Source organism: Apium graveolens, chromosome 4 (genome assembly GCF_009905375.1).
Source record: "Apium graveolens cultivar Ventura chromosome 4, ASM990537v1, whole genome shotgun sequence".
Taxonomy (NCBI): Eukaryota; Viridiplantae; Streptophyta; class Magnoliopsida; order Apiales; family Apiaceae; genus Apium; species Apium graveolens.
Genome location: NC_133650.1, coordinates 100,398,566 through 100,413,421, shown reverse-complemented (window position 1 = coordinate 100,413,421; position 14,856 = coordinate 100,398,566). Strand labels below are relative to the sequence as shown.

The following is a 14,856-nucleotide window of genomic DNA, read 5'->3' as shown; positions in this document are numbered from 1 at the left end:
TGATGAGCAGTAGAATGATGAGCAAAAACCTTCTAGCTCAAATCCAAGTCAATCTTTTAAAGCAACTGGCAACAAAGTAGAAGATAAGAAGCATGATGAGATGAGAGAGATGACAGAAAAAAGGGAGAAGGAAGCAGAAGGAGGAAGAAGGAACTAGGAAAGATGTCCTACAAATCCAAATATCACAAACCACCAAGCCTAGCCAAACACTATCTCATCCAAAGCTACCTCAAAAGCTAAAATACTTGTATAAACAAATTGCAAAAACCCTACTCAAAATACCAATCACATCCAGCCATATCACTCTAAAAAAAATCAAAAACCTACCTTCATTCAAGCCTCCAACCATAACTCATTTCAAGTCTGTTGGAAGAAAACCAAAGAAAATGCAAGCTGGTGTTGGGGTCATCTGGAATTGCTTCAATCAAACTGACTTTCTGCCTCTAAATATGTGTATCACAGATGAAGACGTTTTCCAATAATTAGCTACAGAAATTGTCAGAGTTTGGGTTATATCACTAGAAGAAATAAGAATCTACTATCAATATAGCTCCTTCATTTGGATTAGCAGGACGGTAATGGAAACTTTCTCAACTATAAAACTGAAGAGGTTGATCAGCTTGATAAAGGATAAGTACACAAGTACAAGAATGTGGAAGGTTGTAATGTCTGAAAAGTTGAGGGAAAGAAATGAACGACATGTAAGATTGAAGGCTAAAAAAGAGGAAAGGGACAGAAAATATGCAAGAGATATAGAAATATTTGAGCAAAGATCTAATGAACTCAAGGCAAGGGGGATGAGCAGAATATCACAAGATGGACACTTTCAAAACATACAAGTTGGCAGATTCATAAGATTCAGAGTTGGTTACTTAAATGGTTACTCATTGGATGAATGACTCAAGCTTGTAGAAGCTCTAAGAGGGACTGAAATCATAGAAGAACTTCAAGTGCTTGTAGAGCTAAAAGACCTCATTAGAAAACAATCAGGTTATAAGAAATTTGTCTGATGGCTGTAATTACTGAATTTATGTAACCACTCAATGTATAAAAACTGTAATTATTAATCTGTCATTTTTAAGTAATCATTTTTAACTTGGGGTTAGTCTTGTTATTAAACATGAATTTGTGTTAAGCAATCCTCTCACAAATTGTGGGAGATTGTTGTGCAAGACATGCTTGTATAATAACAAAACTAAGTCACATTGACAACTCTAAGGTTTAGTTGTTTGATAATCAACTTTGTATTTTGTATTGTATTACTTGAGTCTATAAAATGGTTAGAAGATTAAACTGGAGTACTTTTCTGTAAACAGATTCAAGCTAAGGAATAAACTCTGGAAGAAGATCAAGCCATGATCATGCCTCAGAGAAAAGTAAAGAAGCTGGGAGTTGAATAAATTTTTTTTATAAAAAAGTGTAAATAAAAAAGTGTTCTAAGTCAAGATATCGACAAGTCACAAATCAAGTAATATAGAGAAGTCATTCGAGAACTCCAAAATGACTTATCGAGAAGTCCAAAATGGCTTATAGAGAAGTCTCAGAGATATCAACAAGACAAATGAAGATATGAAGATTGGAGATATCGACAAGTCATTTTTGTATGTAGAGAACTCAGAGATATTGACAAGTCAAAATGAAGATGTGAATATTGGAGATATCGACAAGTCAATTTGTCATTAGAGATTTTAGAGATATCGAAAAGTTAAAATACATATAGTGATCTATGAGATATCGACAAGTCAGTTCTACATGTAGAGATCTCAAACATATCGACAAGTAATTTAGCATGCAAATATCAAGAGACATTAACAAGTCAAATATAACTATAGATAACTCATAGATATAGATAAGTCAATATACTTATCAAGATGTCACTTCTCTATAGAACAAACTGGAGATCTCGACATGCCTCTCAAATACATAATGCAAACAAGTGAAAATTCAAGATTATCAGTCAACAAATGATCTATCGACTAGATTGAAAAGTCTACAAAGTGGTTGGGAAGAATACAAGATGAAGGGTCAAGATTAACTAGACAAAGGATGGTCACAGACCTACAAGATTATGCACAGATTTGCTAAGCTAGAAATGAAAAAAGAAAAAGGTTGCTTTAAAAAATAGTTTGGTACATTTTAGTGCAAGTTTTGTTAACCCGTGTTGCTAGTGTATGAAGCATGCACTGGTCCTTATTTTAGGAGTAACAAACAGATTCACATTTTCTCGTGTTCTCTCAAGAAAGAAGCAGAGTTCTTATATTTTTAAGAACACAAAATTTATAGCAAGACAAACTTAATTAATACAAATTAAGTGAGTTTGAAATATTTTGTTTATTGTACTTGTTGTTTTAATTCTTCTAACATAATATCTCTACAATTAAACTACTTTGTTCACATACCTAATATCCAAACTTCAAAAATGTTAAAAATCAAGAAAACACTTTTAACCCCTCTGTGTTGTACTCAATACTACCTCCGTGCCACCAGGTTCTCTACGTTTACTATTTGCGCGTATTTCGAGACTTATATAAAGTATAGTTTTATAATATTTTTAAATTTTTTTTTGAATAAAAGTTTAAACATAAAACTTTTATTCATAAAAAAAATTTAACAAAATATTATGGAGTTATGTTTTAAGGGAGTATTGAAAAGCGTGACGAAAAGTAATGTATAAAATTCAATGAGACAGAGGGAGTAGCTAACAACATTCCTTCTTTATTTTAGATTTAATGATTATAATCTATTTATTTCAATATCTAATGGTAATCATAACCATCATATATTTGGAAAATATCCCCTTAAGCGTATTATATAGAAGGATATAATTACATTATTAAATAATTAAAATAATTTGAAAAAACTATATTTATTAGAAAATAGTCAAATACATCTAATTCTGATTTAGAAAGTTTTTTCAAAATTTTTAAAAAATTAATTAGAATCATAATTATTAGAAAAAAATTGCAAGCTTATATATAAAAAAATTATTATTACCCGTGCGATACACAGTTTTTTTTAATATTATATATTTTTAAATATAAATTGAATTGTAACTTTTAAGATGTGAAATTTGCTTATTCAATTTTTTATATGATTTGATAATAGTTATACATATGCACATATATTTGCAAAATTATCTAATGGTCATATTAAATTGGTATTACATGGATAATAACTATCTTGGGTGAGATACAATTTCGGTATATTAGATAATAAGGATAAGATTTGTTTCTTATTTATTTTGAGGTATTTAAATTTAAAAAGAAAGAGGTATTATTGTTTTTTTATACGTGGTCATGAAGTGTATTTATTTTTAATTTAAACGAAATTTTTTATCCTAATTCAATAGCATACGAATCACATTTAATTTTATTTTAAACTTTTTTATCCCCAAACTCATTATACAGATCAAATTCAACTAATTATATTTAGTTTATTTTAATTATGTTTAAAGCATGATTGTTTTATTTTTTATTTAACAAATGTTTATTAATTTGAAATAGTTAAAAACTCAAATTAAAGTTCAAACAAACAAAAAAATTACTGAGTTTTGTTTGACTTTATTTCGGTTCTATCTTAATTTCAATAAATCAGATTTTGATGACTTTATAGCTCATGCGAAAAAAATAAATAATTACGAATTTTATATTATTATTCTATTGAGTTGAGGATATATACTTATTTTTGGTTTAAACTTTAAGGAAATTCTACTCAATTTAGAATTGCTCATAATTAACACATCAGAATACCTAACCAGAGTATGTTAAGAAATTCTCACCTCTTTATATATATACACATTGATTGATGATTTGATATAAATTTATACTTTATTTGTCAAGACTTATAAACTCCGATATCTCTTAAAAGTAACCTTTAACCCTACCATACTTTTCTGCAACTTCAACTTATATTGCAATGGCATCGACAAAGAAATATATACCTGAAGAATTACGTAACCAGATTTTACTAAACCTTCCTGTTAAGTCTCTTTTGCGATTCAAGTGCGTGTGCAAATCTTGGAATAGGTTGATCAGTGGCAAGTCTTTTTGTTACTCACATCTCGCTCATAACAAAAGCTCCTCAACCACCAAAAGATATCTCTTATTTGATAACGAAGATTTTTACTCAGCGTATCTCATTAACAACGAATCATGCATTGATATTGAAACTGCCGATCATACAGGGTGCTACAGACCAAAATTGACAAGTTTTGAACACTCTGGAAGTTTATATTTGAATGTTTATGGAATTTGTAATGGACTGTTATGTTTATCTGACGGAGAATTGTCTTTGAGATGTGCAGTATATCTATGGAATCCTATTGCTAGAAGAGGAAAAATAATTCCAAGTCCATATGAAATTGACCTCATTGAACCCCATGGTCTAGCTTTTGGTTATCATGATGATGATTACAAAGTAATCAAGATTTTTCGTTATGAGGAATTATACTGTGTTCTTATTTATAGTTTGAGCACTGATGATTGGAAGTCTGTAGAATTTAATGATCCTGATTATACTCCTCATGGCGGTGACTATGATAAGTACACGAAAGATATCAATGCAATTTTGGTAAACGGTGTAGCATATTTTGTAAAAGAAGAACCTTGTCAAGTTGTATGTTACGATTTCAGTTATGAGATAATCCGAAAAGTTAATTTTCCAGAACACTTCAAGGCAGATTCAAGCTTTACTATGAAAGCATATGGAGAATCGATAGCCCTCTTGGAATATTGTCCGAGTGAAATTTCTGCTGGAATGGTTATGTGGATACTGAATGGAAAGCTTATGTGGGAAAAGAGGTTCAGCATTGATCTTAAAGATAGTTATCCACTGGGGTTCATTGACGATGGTAAAATTATGGTAAGGACCTGCTATTCAAATGAGTTTATGTTGTTCAACCTGGAGACTAATCAGTTTACAGAGCTGAAATTTCGACAGCGGTTTGAAACTTTAGAAAAGTGGAATACTTTATGGGGAATAAATTCTTTTGTGGAGAGCCTTGTTCTACTTGATAAAATCACCAAGGATAAATACATTGTCAAAGAGCGTTGTTCTGTTCATACCGCGGCCTTTACATTGCAAAAATGGAAAACCGAAAATAAGAATTGCGTGTCATATGGAACTCGGAAATATATACAGAAGAAGAAATAGGTTGATGAATGACGATCAAGAAGAAGAAAGGAAGGAGTGATAGCAAAGTAGTTGCACAGTTGGTCTTAATTAGTAGTGGCATTTAGAATTATTTTGTAAGTGAGATCATTATAAATTCATAACCAGTATTGATTACTGATTAGAATGAGTCTGTGAACTAATTATTATTCGTTTTCATTGATTGTTGCACTTGTTTTCATTGATTGTTGCACTTGAGGATATTCATTCAATAAAATTGTGGAGAGCTTGTTTACAGAACTTTTGAGAAGAATTTAAAAAAGACAATGTAAAAGTTGTTTAAACATATATCTTCTGAAATTGTGAGAGTATCTACTAGAAGGGGTTATGAAATTGAATGCATCAAACAGAAAACCAAATTAAGTTCCAACAGATTAATGTACAACTGAGCAGAGTTGCATAGAATATGGTGGTAGAGTGAATGAATTAGGTGTCATAGACTCTAAACAAATAGGTATTCTAGTTAATAATTTCATAAAGCAGCGAAATTTCCTAGCAATGATAGTCCGTCCTTGTGCAATGGAAGAAAGGGTTCCAGAGTCATGTTGAAATCACATGGAGCTGTGGAATTTCAGGAAGGGATTGGTCAGCTAAGTAAGGCTTAATTGCAGTTGAACTCTGAAGAGAAGGTTAGAACATATACGATTGGTTGTGAAGTGAATAATATATATTTGCTGTAGCTTAAATGCTTGTTTTAGATTAGTGGCTGTGTTATAAACTGTCCAAGTGTATTGAAATAAATGCAAATTAGACAGCGGTGTTAGGTTTCGTAGTCAGTCCCATCCTAATTTTGTTAGTACCTTCAATTATTCATAAATTTTACGCACTATTTTGCACTATTCCCCCAATCAGTGTCAGAAAATATAAAACATAATTTTATGATTTATATATCTGTATCTCTTCCCTTATCAGATATAGCAAAACGATGCCCCAATATGATATAGAGCTAGAAAATAAGCCGAACCAGAAGATGAACAGCAAAAACATAATTCATAATCATAGCAAATAGTAGCAAGCATGAAAATAGTAAAATTTAATGTAGCAAATAATAGGGAGCATTAAAAGATGAGTGGCGCAAAGTTCAAATTTTCGGAATGAATAGTAACCAATGAATAGTAATCGATGAATAGTGAAAATTGAATAGTAATTGTTATGGATTAAAACTACTATATATAATTGCTGTATTTAATACTAAGGAACGTGAGTTTCGAGGCTCGATTTGACTGCTCTTGTGTTTCGTGACTCAATCTGCCTTAACAAGATGCCTACGTACCTTGCTGATTGCCAAGGATCAAGTCAAAAAACGTAGTTCTGATTGGTGGGGGTGAGACCCCTTATATAGATGTGGGAGTCCTTGAATTGGACTTGGTATAGGAGACTTGGTGGATAAGCCTCTGAATTAGGATAGACTTAGGAGTCCTAGGAAGTAGGAAGCTGATTCCTTATCCTTTTAGGTCCCCTTGAGGCTAATCTCTAAGGATTTATATCCTCATCGGGACTCTTTTCAACATCTGATTTCTCCCTTATTAATTAATTACGAAATTAATTAATAATCAGGGCTTTTTGGGCCTTTTTTATTCCACCAGGCCTGATCTGGTCCGTCAGACTTAACCTTTCTGGTCTGAATATTATACATCTTATTATTGGGCCTATCAGCCCATTAATTATAAAATCAGGACTTATTTATCCCTATCATTTGCCCCCCAACTTTTGGGAAACATTGATTCGGTTTCGCAGAAGTTATTCGTTCCCTTTCAGGGTTTTGTTTTTGCGTAAAGTGTGGAGCGACCTACACATTTACAATGAATCTTCCTTTTATTCAGAAATTATCTTAATTTCCAGGAATTTCTCCCTAATTTTCTGGGATTTTTCCCTTAATTTCTGGGATTTATCCTAATTTTTCTGGATTTTTCCCTTAATTTCTGGGATTTATCCTAATTTTCTGGATTTTTCCCTTAATTTCTGGGATTTATCCTAATTTTTCTGGATTTTTCCCTTAATTTCTGGGATTTATCCTAATTTTCTGGATTTTTCCCTTAATTTCTGGGATTTATCCTAATTTTCTGGATTTTTCCCTTAATTTCTGGGATTTATCCTAATTTTCTGGATTTTTCCCTTAATTTCTGGGATTTATCCTAATTTTTCTGGATTTTTCCCTTAATTTCTGGGATTTATCCTAATTTTTCTGGATTTATTCCTTATTTCTGAAAATATTAATATTTTTCAGAAATTATTTAAGGAATTTCCTTATTATTATTATTATTTTTTTTTTTTATTTTCCAGGATTTTTCTTCCTTCTCTCTCTTTTTTTTTTTTTTTTTTTTAATGCAGATTTCGACCAGGAATCCATTCGGCCAGGATCCTGGTCGAATTAACCTTCAGTATGCCCTGGTCGATTGAATTTCGAGCAGGTTCTATTCGATCAGGAATCCTGGTCGAATTTCGGCCAGGATTTTCACCCCTTCCTTTTTTTTTTTTTTTTTACAATTTTCGACCAGAAATTTTTCGACCAGGATTTTATTTGGTTTCCTGGTCGACCGGGTCAAAAACATTCTGCCATTCTTGATCGAATAAAACAGCTATTTTCCCTTTTTCGACCAGAAAATTTTTTGGTCAAGGTTTGAGGTCAGAATTCTTTGTTTTGACCGAATTAGCCGCCTTTCTTGCCTTGGTCGAAGCTATTTCGAGCAGGATTGTTTCGACCAGGGTTTTCAGTTGATTTCTAGTCGAATGAGTCTCAATTCAGGTCGAATTAAGCTTATTTTTCAGCCCTGATCGACAAGATTTCGACCTCAGGAGTTTTGATCAGGATTCCTTTGTGTTTCCTGGTCGAATTGGTCTGTAATCTATTAATTTCTTGCATATTTCTATGATTTGGGCCCTTATCCTGGGCTGTATTCTTTTGAGCTCATTTTAACTGGGCTTATCCTCTTACTGGGCTTCATAGGCCTATTTCTTAAATCTGGGCCTTATTTGTCAACTAATTGGGCCCTCTTTCTGGGCTTTCTTGGACTGGGCCTCTATCATGTTTTAATTCCAAAGCCCGTTCAAACTTGGGTTGGGCTTGAACTCTTAAGCCTGACTTCCAGAATATTCTGGAATCTTCCATATCATTCCAGATTTTTCCATACTTTTCTAAGACTTTTCTAAGACTTTTCTAAAATATTCTGGAACATTCCAGATCCTTCCATTTTTGGGCCCATATGGGCTTTTTTGAGGCCCAAATCCCCTTCTTCTTGGCTATAAAGAGGTGGGATGAGAGTGTGATTCCTCACACCTCTCATTTCACTTCTTCAATCATCCAACAAATTTCTTCTCATCCTTCCTCCAACTTTCTAGCCTTTCCTCTCTCAAATCCCTCCTTTAGTTTTCCAACCTCTCCTTCAGGCTTTTTCTAGCTTTCTAATGGCTGACAAGAATTCCGAGAGGGCGGCAAAGATAGCCTCGGCTTCAAAACGAGGTAAGGATATCGATATTCGTTCTTCGTATATGTCTTTGATCGATATGATTAACACTAGGGGGGATGAATATCCTTCCACTGCACATCTCGACTCCTTTAATCACTGTAATACTTGGCATAACATAGATTTCAATAAACTAAATGCTCGTTATAACGTCCCTCCCCCCTTTAGACTAGTTCCAGTCTCTGGTGGTGACCGTACTTGCCACTGGAGGCCTGATACTCTCTTCATCTACACCGACGCCCTTAATGCTGGGCTTAGGTTCCCTTTCCATCCTTTTATCCCTCATCTTTTGGCTGACTTACAAATCAACCCGTGTCAGCTTCCTCCAAACGCCTGGAGGAATATTCTTTGTTTTATGGTTTGTTGTCTTAGGGAGGGCTTTCCTCTTTCTGTAGCCGTTTTTAGGAAAGTCTTTCAATGTTACAATAGTTCTTCCAATATTTGTGGCTGGGTTTATGTCAAACAAAGGCCCAAAAGCAAACATATCTTTAATAGCGCCTCTATTCCTGATAATAATCCAAATTGGAGGAATAGTTTCGTTGGGTTACGTTGGGAGAATGGCGACTGGGGCACGCTCTTTCGATCTTCCTTCGGGAAGGTCAGTGATGGTAGCCTCAAATCCATTCACTTAACTCCTGAAGAAACTATCATTTACAATGGGCTCACTCAGGATGATGGCACCACCACCAGCTGGACTCTTTTAGAAGAGTTTTCCCTGATTCATGTGGGACTATCCTCTGTTTCTCAACAGGGTATTTCTCTTCCCTCCTCAATTTTTCTTTATTTCACGCATTATTAACATCACTTATTTTATCTTTTGCTTTGTTTCAGCTGCTAAGGAGATTAACGAGGACAATGTCCCCTTGGTCGAGGAAACAGCTAGGATGAAGAAAGCTCGGTTAGCAGGCCTAGACACCCGAGGAAAGGCGACAGAGCCTATCTTCTTGAGAAAGCACAAGGAGCCTATGGGGGAGGCTTCAACTGAAGGAGCCGAGGGCCATAATGCTCCTATCACTGCTGCTGCCCCTGCTGCTGCTGCTACAGGCGCCTTTCAGCCTCTCTGGGGATTCCGCCGAGGGGATACCGTGGTTGGTTCCACGAAGCATGCTTGGGATTGGTCCTACCATAGCGTGACTCCAAAGGACTTTACTGATGTGGTGGCCACCCCTGATCTTGAGAGGATTAAGCTCATGGGAGCCCAATCTCTGGCTTCGGTATGCCTTCTCTTTTTTAAACTTATTTCTTGTTCTTGTAGCACTTTCTTGCCTTATACTTTGTTAATTGTTTTGTTTCAGTCTAACGCCTACTTTCAAGGCGCTGTGAGGCAAGCCGAATCATGGAAGCGGGCTTCTGATAAGGCCGATAATGCCCTCAGGAGGCAGCAGAAGAAGTATGCTACCCTGGAGAAGAAGCTCAAGCGCAAGGAGGAAGAACTCGGAGAGTCTAACGCCGAGCTGGTGGTACTTCGGGCGGATAAGGATAAGGCTATAGACAACTATCTGGACTCGGAGGAGTTTGCCCAATCTATGAGGATTAGGGATGATTCAGTCTTTCCCGAGTTTTTTAGGACTGGTTGGGACACGGCCCTTGGGACCGTGAACGAGGCTTGTCCTGATATTAACCCGGCGGACTATATCTGTCCTGATGACGAGGCTTTGCTACAGAGGTTTCGTACCCGAGTAGTTGTCTCAGACCATGTTCCTCAGGATCCACTCCTTCCTCCTCCCGAGTCTTCTTCCAGACCTGCTGAGGACGACAGCTCTTCCTCCTCCTCCGAGACGACAGAGACATCCAGCGAGAGTGGAGAGGACGATGATATGGATGCCGAGGGTACTTCAGCTCCTTAGAGCTTTTTCAGCCCTGCGTGGCTTTTTTATTTTCGAGACTTTATTTATCAAAATTTTGTAACATCTATCAGATCTATCTCATTTATCACCTTTTATGCTTGCATCCATGCATTTGATTTTTATTTGTTAGGCCACAAACATACTTTGAAGAACTTATGAATTTCATAAAATTGTCTGGGATTCGTCCCTTACACAAGTCTTAATAAATTTCGTAATAAAACTAAAACATATAAATCCTAAGCAAGCAAAGCTTCAAGGTGCTTTTCAACCTACTCGCCATCCTGACGAGTGAGAATCGTACTTCGACCATCTCACACGTAGTAAACCTTCAGGTTTTGTGCGTGCCAGGTTCTCGGGACTTCAAAACCATCCATAGTCTCCAGCTTGTAGGTTCCTCTACCCTGAACGCTCTTGACTCTATACGGCCCTTCCCAATTTGGGGCAAGCTTTCCTTTCTGTCCGACACCAGAAGCCTCTATTTTTCTCAAGACTAGGTCACCTTGTTTGAAAAACCTCTCTTTAACCCTTAGGTTGTAGTAGAATGAAGCCTTTTTCTGATATTCTACTATCTTTGCGTGTGCTTTATCTCGCACTTCATCGATTAAATCCAGGGCTAACTTCTGCCCTTCCTCATTTTCTTTTTCATCAAAAGCCTGAATCCTTGGAGAAGAATGTGATATCTCCACGGGAACTACTGCTTCCGCCCCATATGCCAACATGAAAGGAGTTGCATTTGTCGTGACTCTACAGGTAGTCCTATAGGCCCACAATATGGGAAGTATCTCGTCCACCCAATTATTTCTTGACTTCTCGATCCTCTTCTTTAATCCATCCAGGATTATCCGATTTGCTACCTCCGCTTGCCCATTGGCTTGCGGGTGAGCCACAGAGGTGAATCGTAACTCAATTTCATTTTCTTCACAATACTTCTTGAATTCCTCATTGTTGAATTGCGTTCCATTGTCAGTGACGAGGATACGGGGAATTCCATATCGGCACATAATGTTTTCCCACAGGAATTGTGCAACCTGCTTAGTTGTGATTTTGGCCAAAGGTTTGGCTTCGATCCACTTGGTGAAATAATCAATGGCTACAATCAGAAATTTCCTTTGTGCCGTGGCCATAGGAAAAGGCCCTAGAATATCCATCCCCCACATGGCAAAGGGAATAGGTGAGTTGATAGAGGTCAGCATCTCGGGGGGTTGTCTAACAATTGGTGCATGCTTTTGACAGCGGTCACACTTCTTCACATATTCTTTGGCATCAGCCATCATTTTTGGCCAATAAAAGCCTAAACGGGTTAACTTATGAGCCAAGGCCCTGCCCCCCAAGTGCTGCCCGCAAATGCCTTCATGCACTTCCTCAAGAGCCAAGCGTGCCTCATCGGGCCTGAGACACCTCAAGTAAGGAACCACGAAAGATCTTTTATATAGAATCCCATCTATCAAAGAGTACCTTAGTGCTCGAACAGTTAACTTCCGTGCCTCAATTGTATCGCTTGGCAACCAACCGGTCTGAATGTGAGCCTTGATGGGATCAATCCATGACGTCCCCAAGCCTACGGGAGCCACAAGCTTAACATCTATGCTTCGTGTCTTCAAAACACGGAAGTACACACTTCCTGAACTTTCTTCAATCTCAGATGAAGCAAACTTTGATAGCGCATCTGCTTTAGCATTTTCTTCCCTTGGAATGTGTTCAACATGGCATTCATTAAATTGGGTCATCACAGCCCTTACTAGGCGAACATACTTTGCCATCGTATCATCCCTTGCTTCAAATTCTCCCTTTACCTGGGATATGATCAACTTCGAGTCTCCACGGACCTTTAAGTTTTTGACTCTAAGTGTCCCAGCTAGACCAAGGCCAGCAATCAGGGCTTCATACTCTGCCTCATTGTTTGTGGTTGGGAAGTCTAGCTTCATGGCATACTCAATTAAGAATCCATCAGGGCTTTGCAAAACCAACCCTGCTCCACTGGAATTTGTTTTTGATGCTCCATCAAAATAGAGAACCCAATATTCTTTCTCCTTGTCCCCATTGTCGACTCCCTTGTCTTGAGGTGTGGTATCTTCCTGCCCCCCGACTTCTTGGTTGGGTATGGTACATTCCACCACGAAGTTAGCTAGTGCCTGGGCTTTTATGGCCATACGTGGCTTATACTTGAGATCGAACTCTCCCAACTCTATTGCCCACTTAATCAGTCTCCCACTTGCCTTGGGACTGTGAATGATATTTCTCAGTGGCTGATTTATTAGCACTTCAATTTGGTGAGCTTGAAAATAAGGACGCAGCTTTCTTGAAGCCATTACCAAGGCTAAAGCGAATTTCTCAATGGCTGAATAATTCAACTCAGCACCATGCAAAATTTTGCTGACATAGTATACGGGTTTCTGGACTTTCAGTTCCTCCTTAACCAACACCGCGCTCAAGGCGCTTTCTGAAACAGCCAAGTACAAGAATAAAACTTCACCCAGAACTGGCTTGGCCAACAACGGGGCCTGGCCCATATACTTCTTTAACTCTTCAAATGCCTTCTGATTTTCCTCACTCCATACAAAGTCTTTAATGTTCTTTAATGACTTGAAGAATGACAAGCACTTGTCTCCTGACTTGGAGATGAATCGTCCTAGCGCAGCAACCCTTCCTGTGAGTTTCTGAACATCCTTGACAGTTTTTGGGGGTTCCATGTCCAGGATTGCCTTTATTTTATCGGGGTTAGCCTCAATTCCCCTCTTTGAGACCATCAATCCCAAGAATTTTCCAGATCCTACTCCGAAAGCACACTTCATGGGATTCAACATCATCTTGTGGTACCTCAGGACCTCAAAAGCTTCCCTCAAATGGGTTATATGATCAGTCTTTACTAGACTCTTGACTAGCATGTCATCAACATAGACTTCCATAGTCTTCCCAATAAGATCCTTAAAGATTTTATTCACCAACCTTTGATAGGTGGCTCCTGCATTCTTGAGACCAAACGCCATAACAAGATAACAATAAACACCAAAGTCAGTGATAAATGATACCTTTGGAATGTCATCCTTATGCATTTTGATCTGGTTGTATCCGCTAAACCCATCCATGAAACTCAGCATCTCATGTCCAGCGGTGGCATCAATCAAAGTATCAATTCTAGGCAGCGGAAAACAGTCTTTGGGGCATGCATCATTCAGATCGGTGAAGTCTATACACATCCTCCACTTTCCATTAGCCTTCTTCACCATTACAGGGTTTGCTAACCACTCCGGAAATTGAATCTCCTCAATGAAACCAGCCTCTAAGAGCTTTTCCACTTCCTGCTTTATAGCCTCTTGTCTTTCCGGGGCAAAATTTCTTTTCTTTTGTTTCACTGTCTTCCGGCTTGGATCCACGTTTAACTTGTGGGTAATTAACCCCGGGTCTATGCCTGGCATATCAGCTGCTGACCATGCAAACACATCACTATTTTCTTGCAAAAATTTCACTAACTTCCCTCTAAGGGGCTCCTCTAATGTAGCTCCAATGAAAGTCATCCTCTCAGGATTCTTGGGATCTAAAGGAACCGAAACCAATTCTTCTGCTGGCCTTCCTCTATTCTCATCATTTTCTCGAACATCCATATCTTCAATAGGAAGAACCTGCCCCCCGACTCCATCTGCCCTCAAGGAGGCCACATAACAGCTTCTAGCCATTTTTTGATCTCCCCTCTCTTCTCCAATCCCGTTTCGGGTGGGAAACTTCATGACTGAATGGTAGGAAGAGGGGACTGCCTTGAAGGCATGTATCCCTGTTCTCCCCATGATAGCATTATAAGTTGAACTAGCCTTTACCACCACAAAATCCAGCATCTGCGTTGCTTGCCTTGGCTCCGTACCTATGGTGGTTGGTAATTTAATTATCCCTTCCACAGGACATTCTACTCCAGCAAATCCATATATCGGCATGTCGGTTGGTGTCAACTGGGAGTCGTTATACCCCATCCTTAGAAAGGTGTCGTGGAGCAAGATATCCACAGAAGCACCATTATCCACAAGGACCCTCTTAACCGGGCTATTTCCTATTATCGGCGTTATGACCAGCGGGTCGTCATGGGGAAACTTCACACCCTCTAGGTCGGAATCATCAAAAGCCAATATTACTTCTGTCCTGGCCCTCTTCGGGGCTTCTCCAACAATATGCATAACCTCTCTAGTATATGCCTTTCTGGAATTTTTGGACAATCCAGCAGCAGTTGGACCTCCAAAGATCGTGTTTATCACAGGCCCTCGAGGTCTCGGCCCTCCATAAATGGTGTTTATAACTGGTCCTCTAGGTTGGGGATTCCGCCCCTGATCATCTTGGTCCCTCCTACGATCTTCAAAGTTCTTCCTTCCATTATTGTTTCTGTCTCCTCC

At 37.8% G+C, this 14,856-nt stretch overlaps 1 protein-coding gene across 1 annotated transcript; it reads left to right on the top strand.

Moving 5' to 3' along the window:
- The first annotated feature begins 3,893 nt into the window (after positions 1–3,893).
- LOC141716831 (F-box/kelch-repeat protein At3g23880-like) lies at positions 3,894–5,225 on the top strand. Its single transcript, XM_074519008.1, has one exon. The coding sequence runs from the start codon at positions 3,916–3,918 to the stop codon at positions 5,149–5,151; it is 1,236 nt and encodes a 411-aa protein (XP_074375109.1). The 5' UTR covers positions 3,894–3,915; the 3' UTR covers positions 5,152–5,225.
- The last annotated feature ends 9,631 nt before the right edge of the window (positions 5,226–14,856 follow it).

What these genes read in the sequence shown, in the direction of transcription:
- LOC141716831 (XM_074519008.1), top strand. Translation starts at nt 3,916, where the DNA reads ATGGCATCGACAAAGAAATATATACCTGAAGAATTACGTAACCAGATT.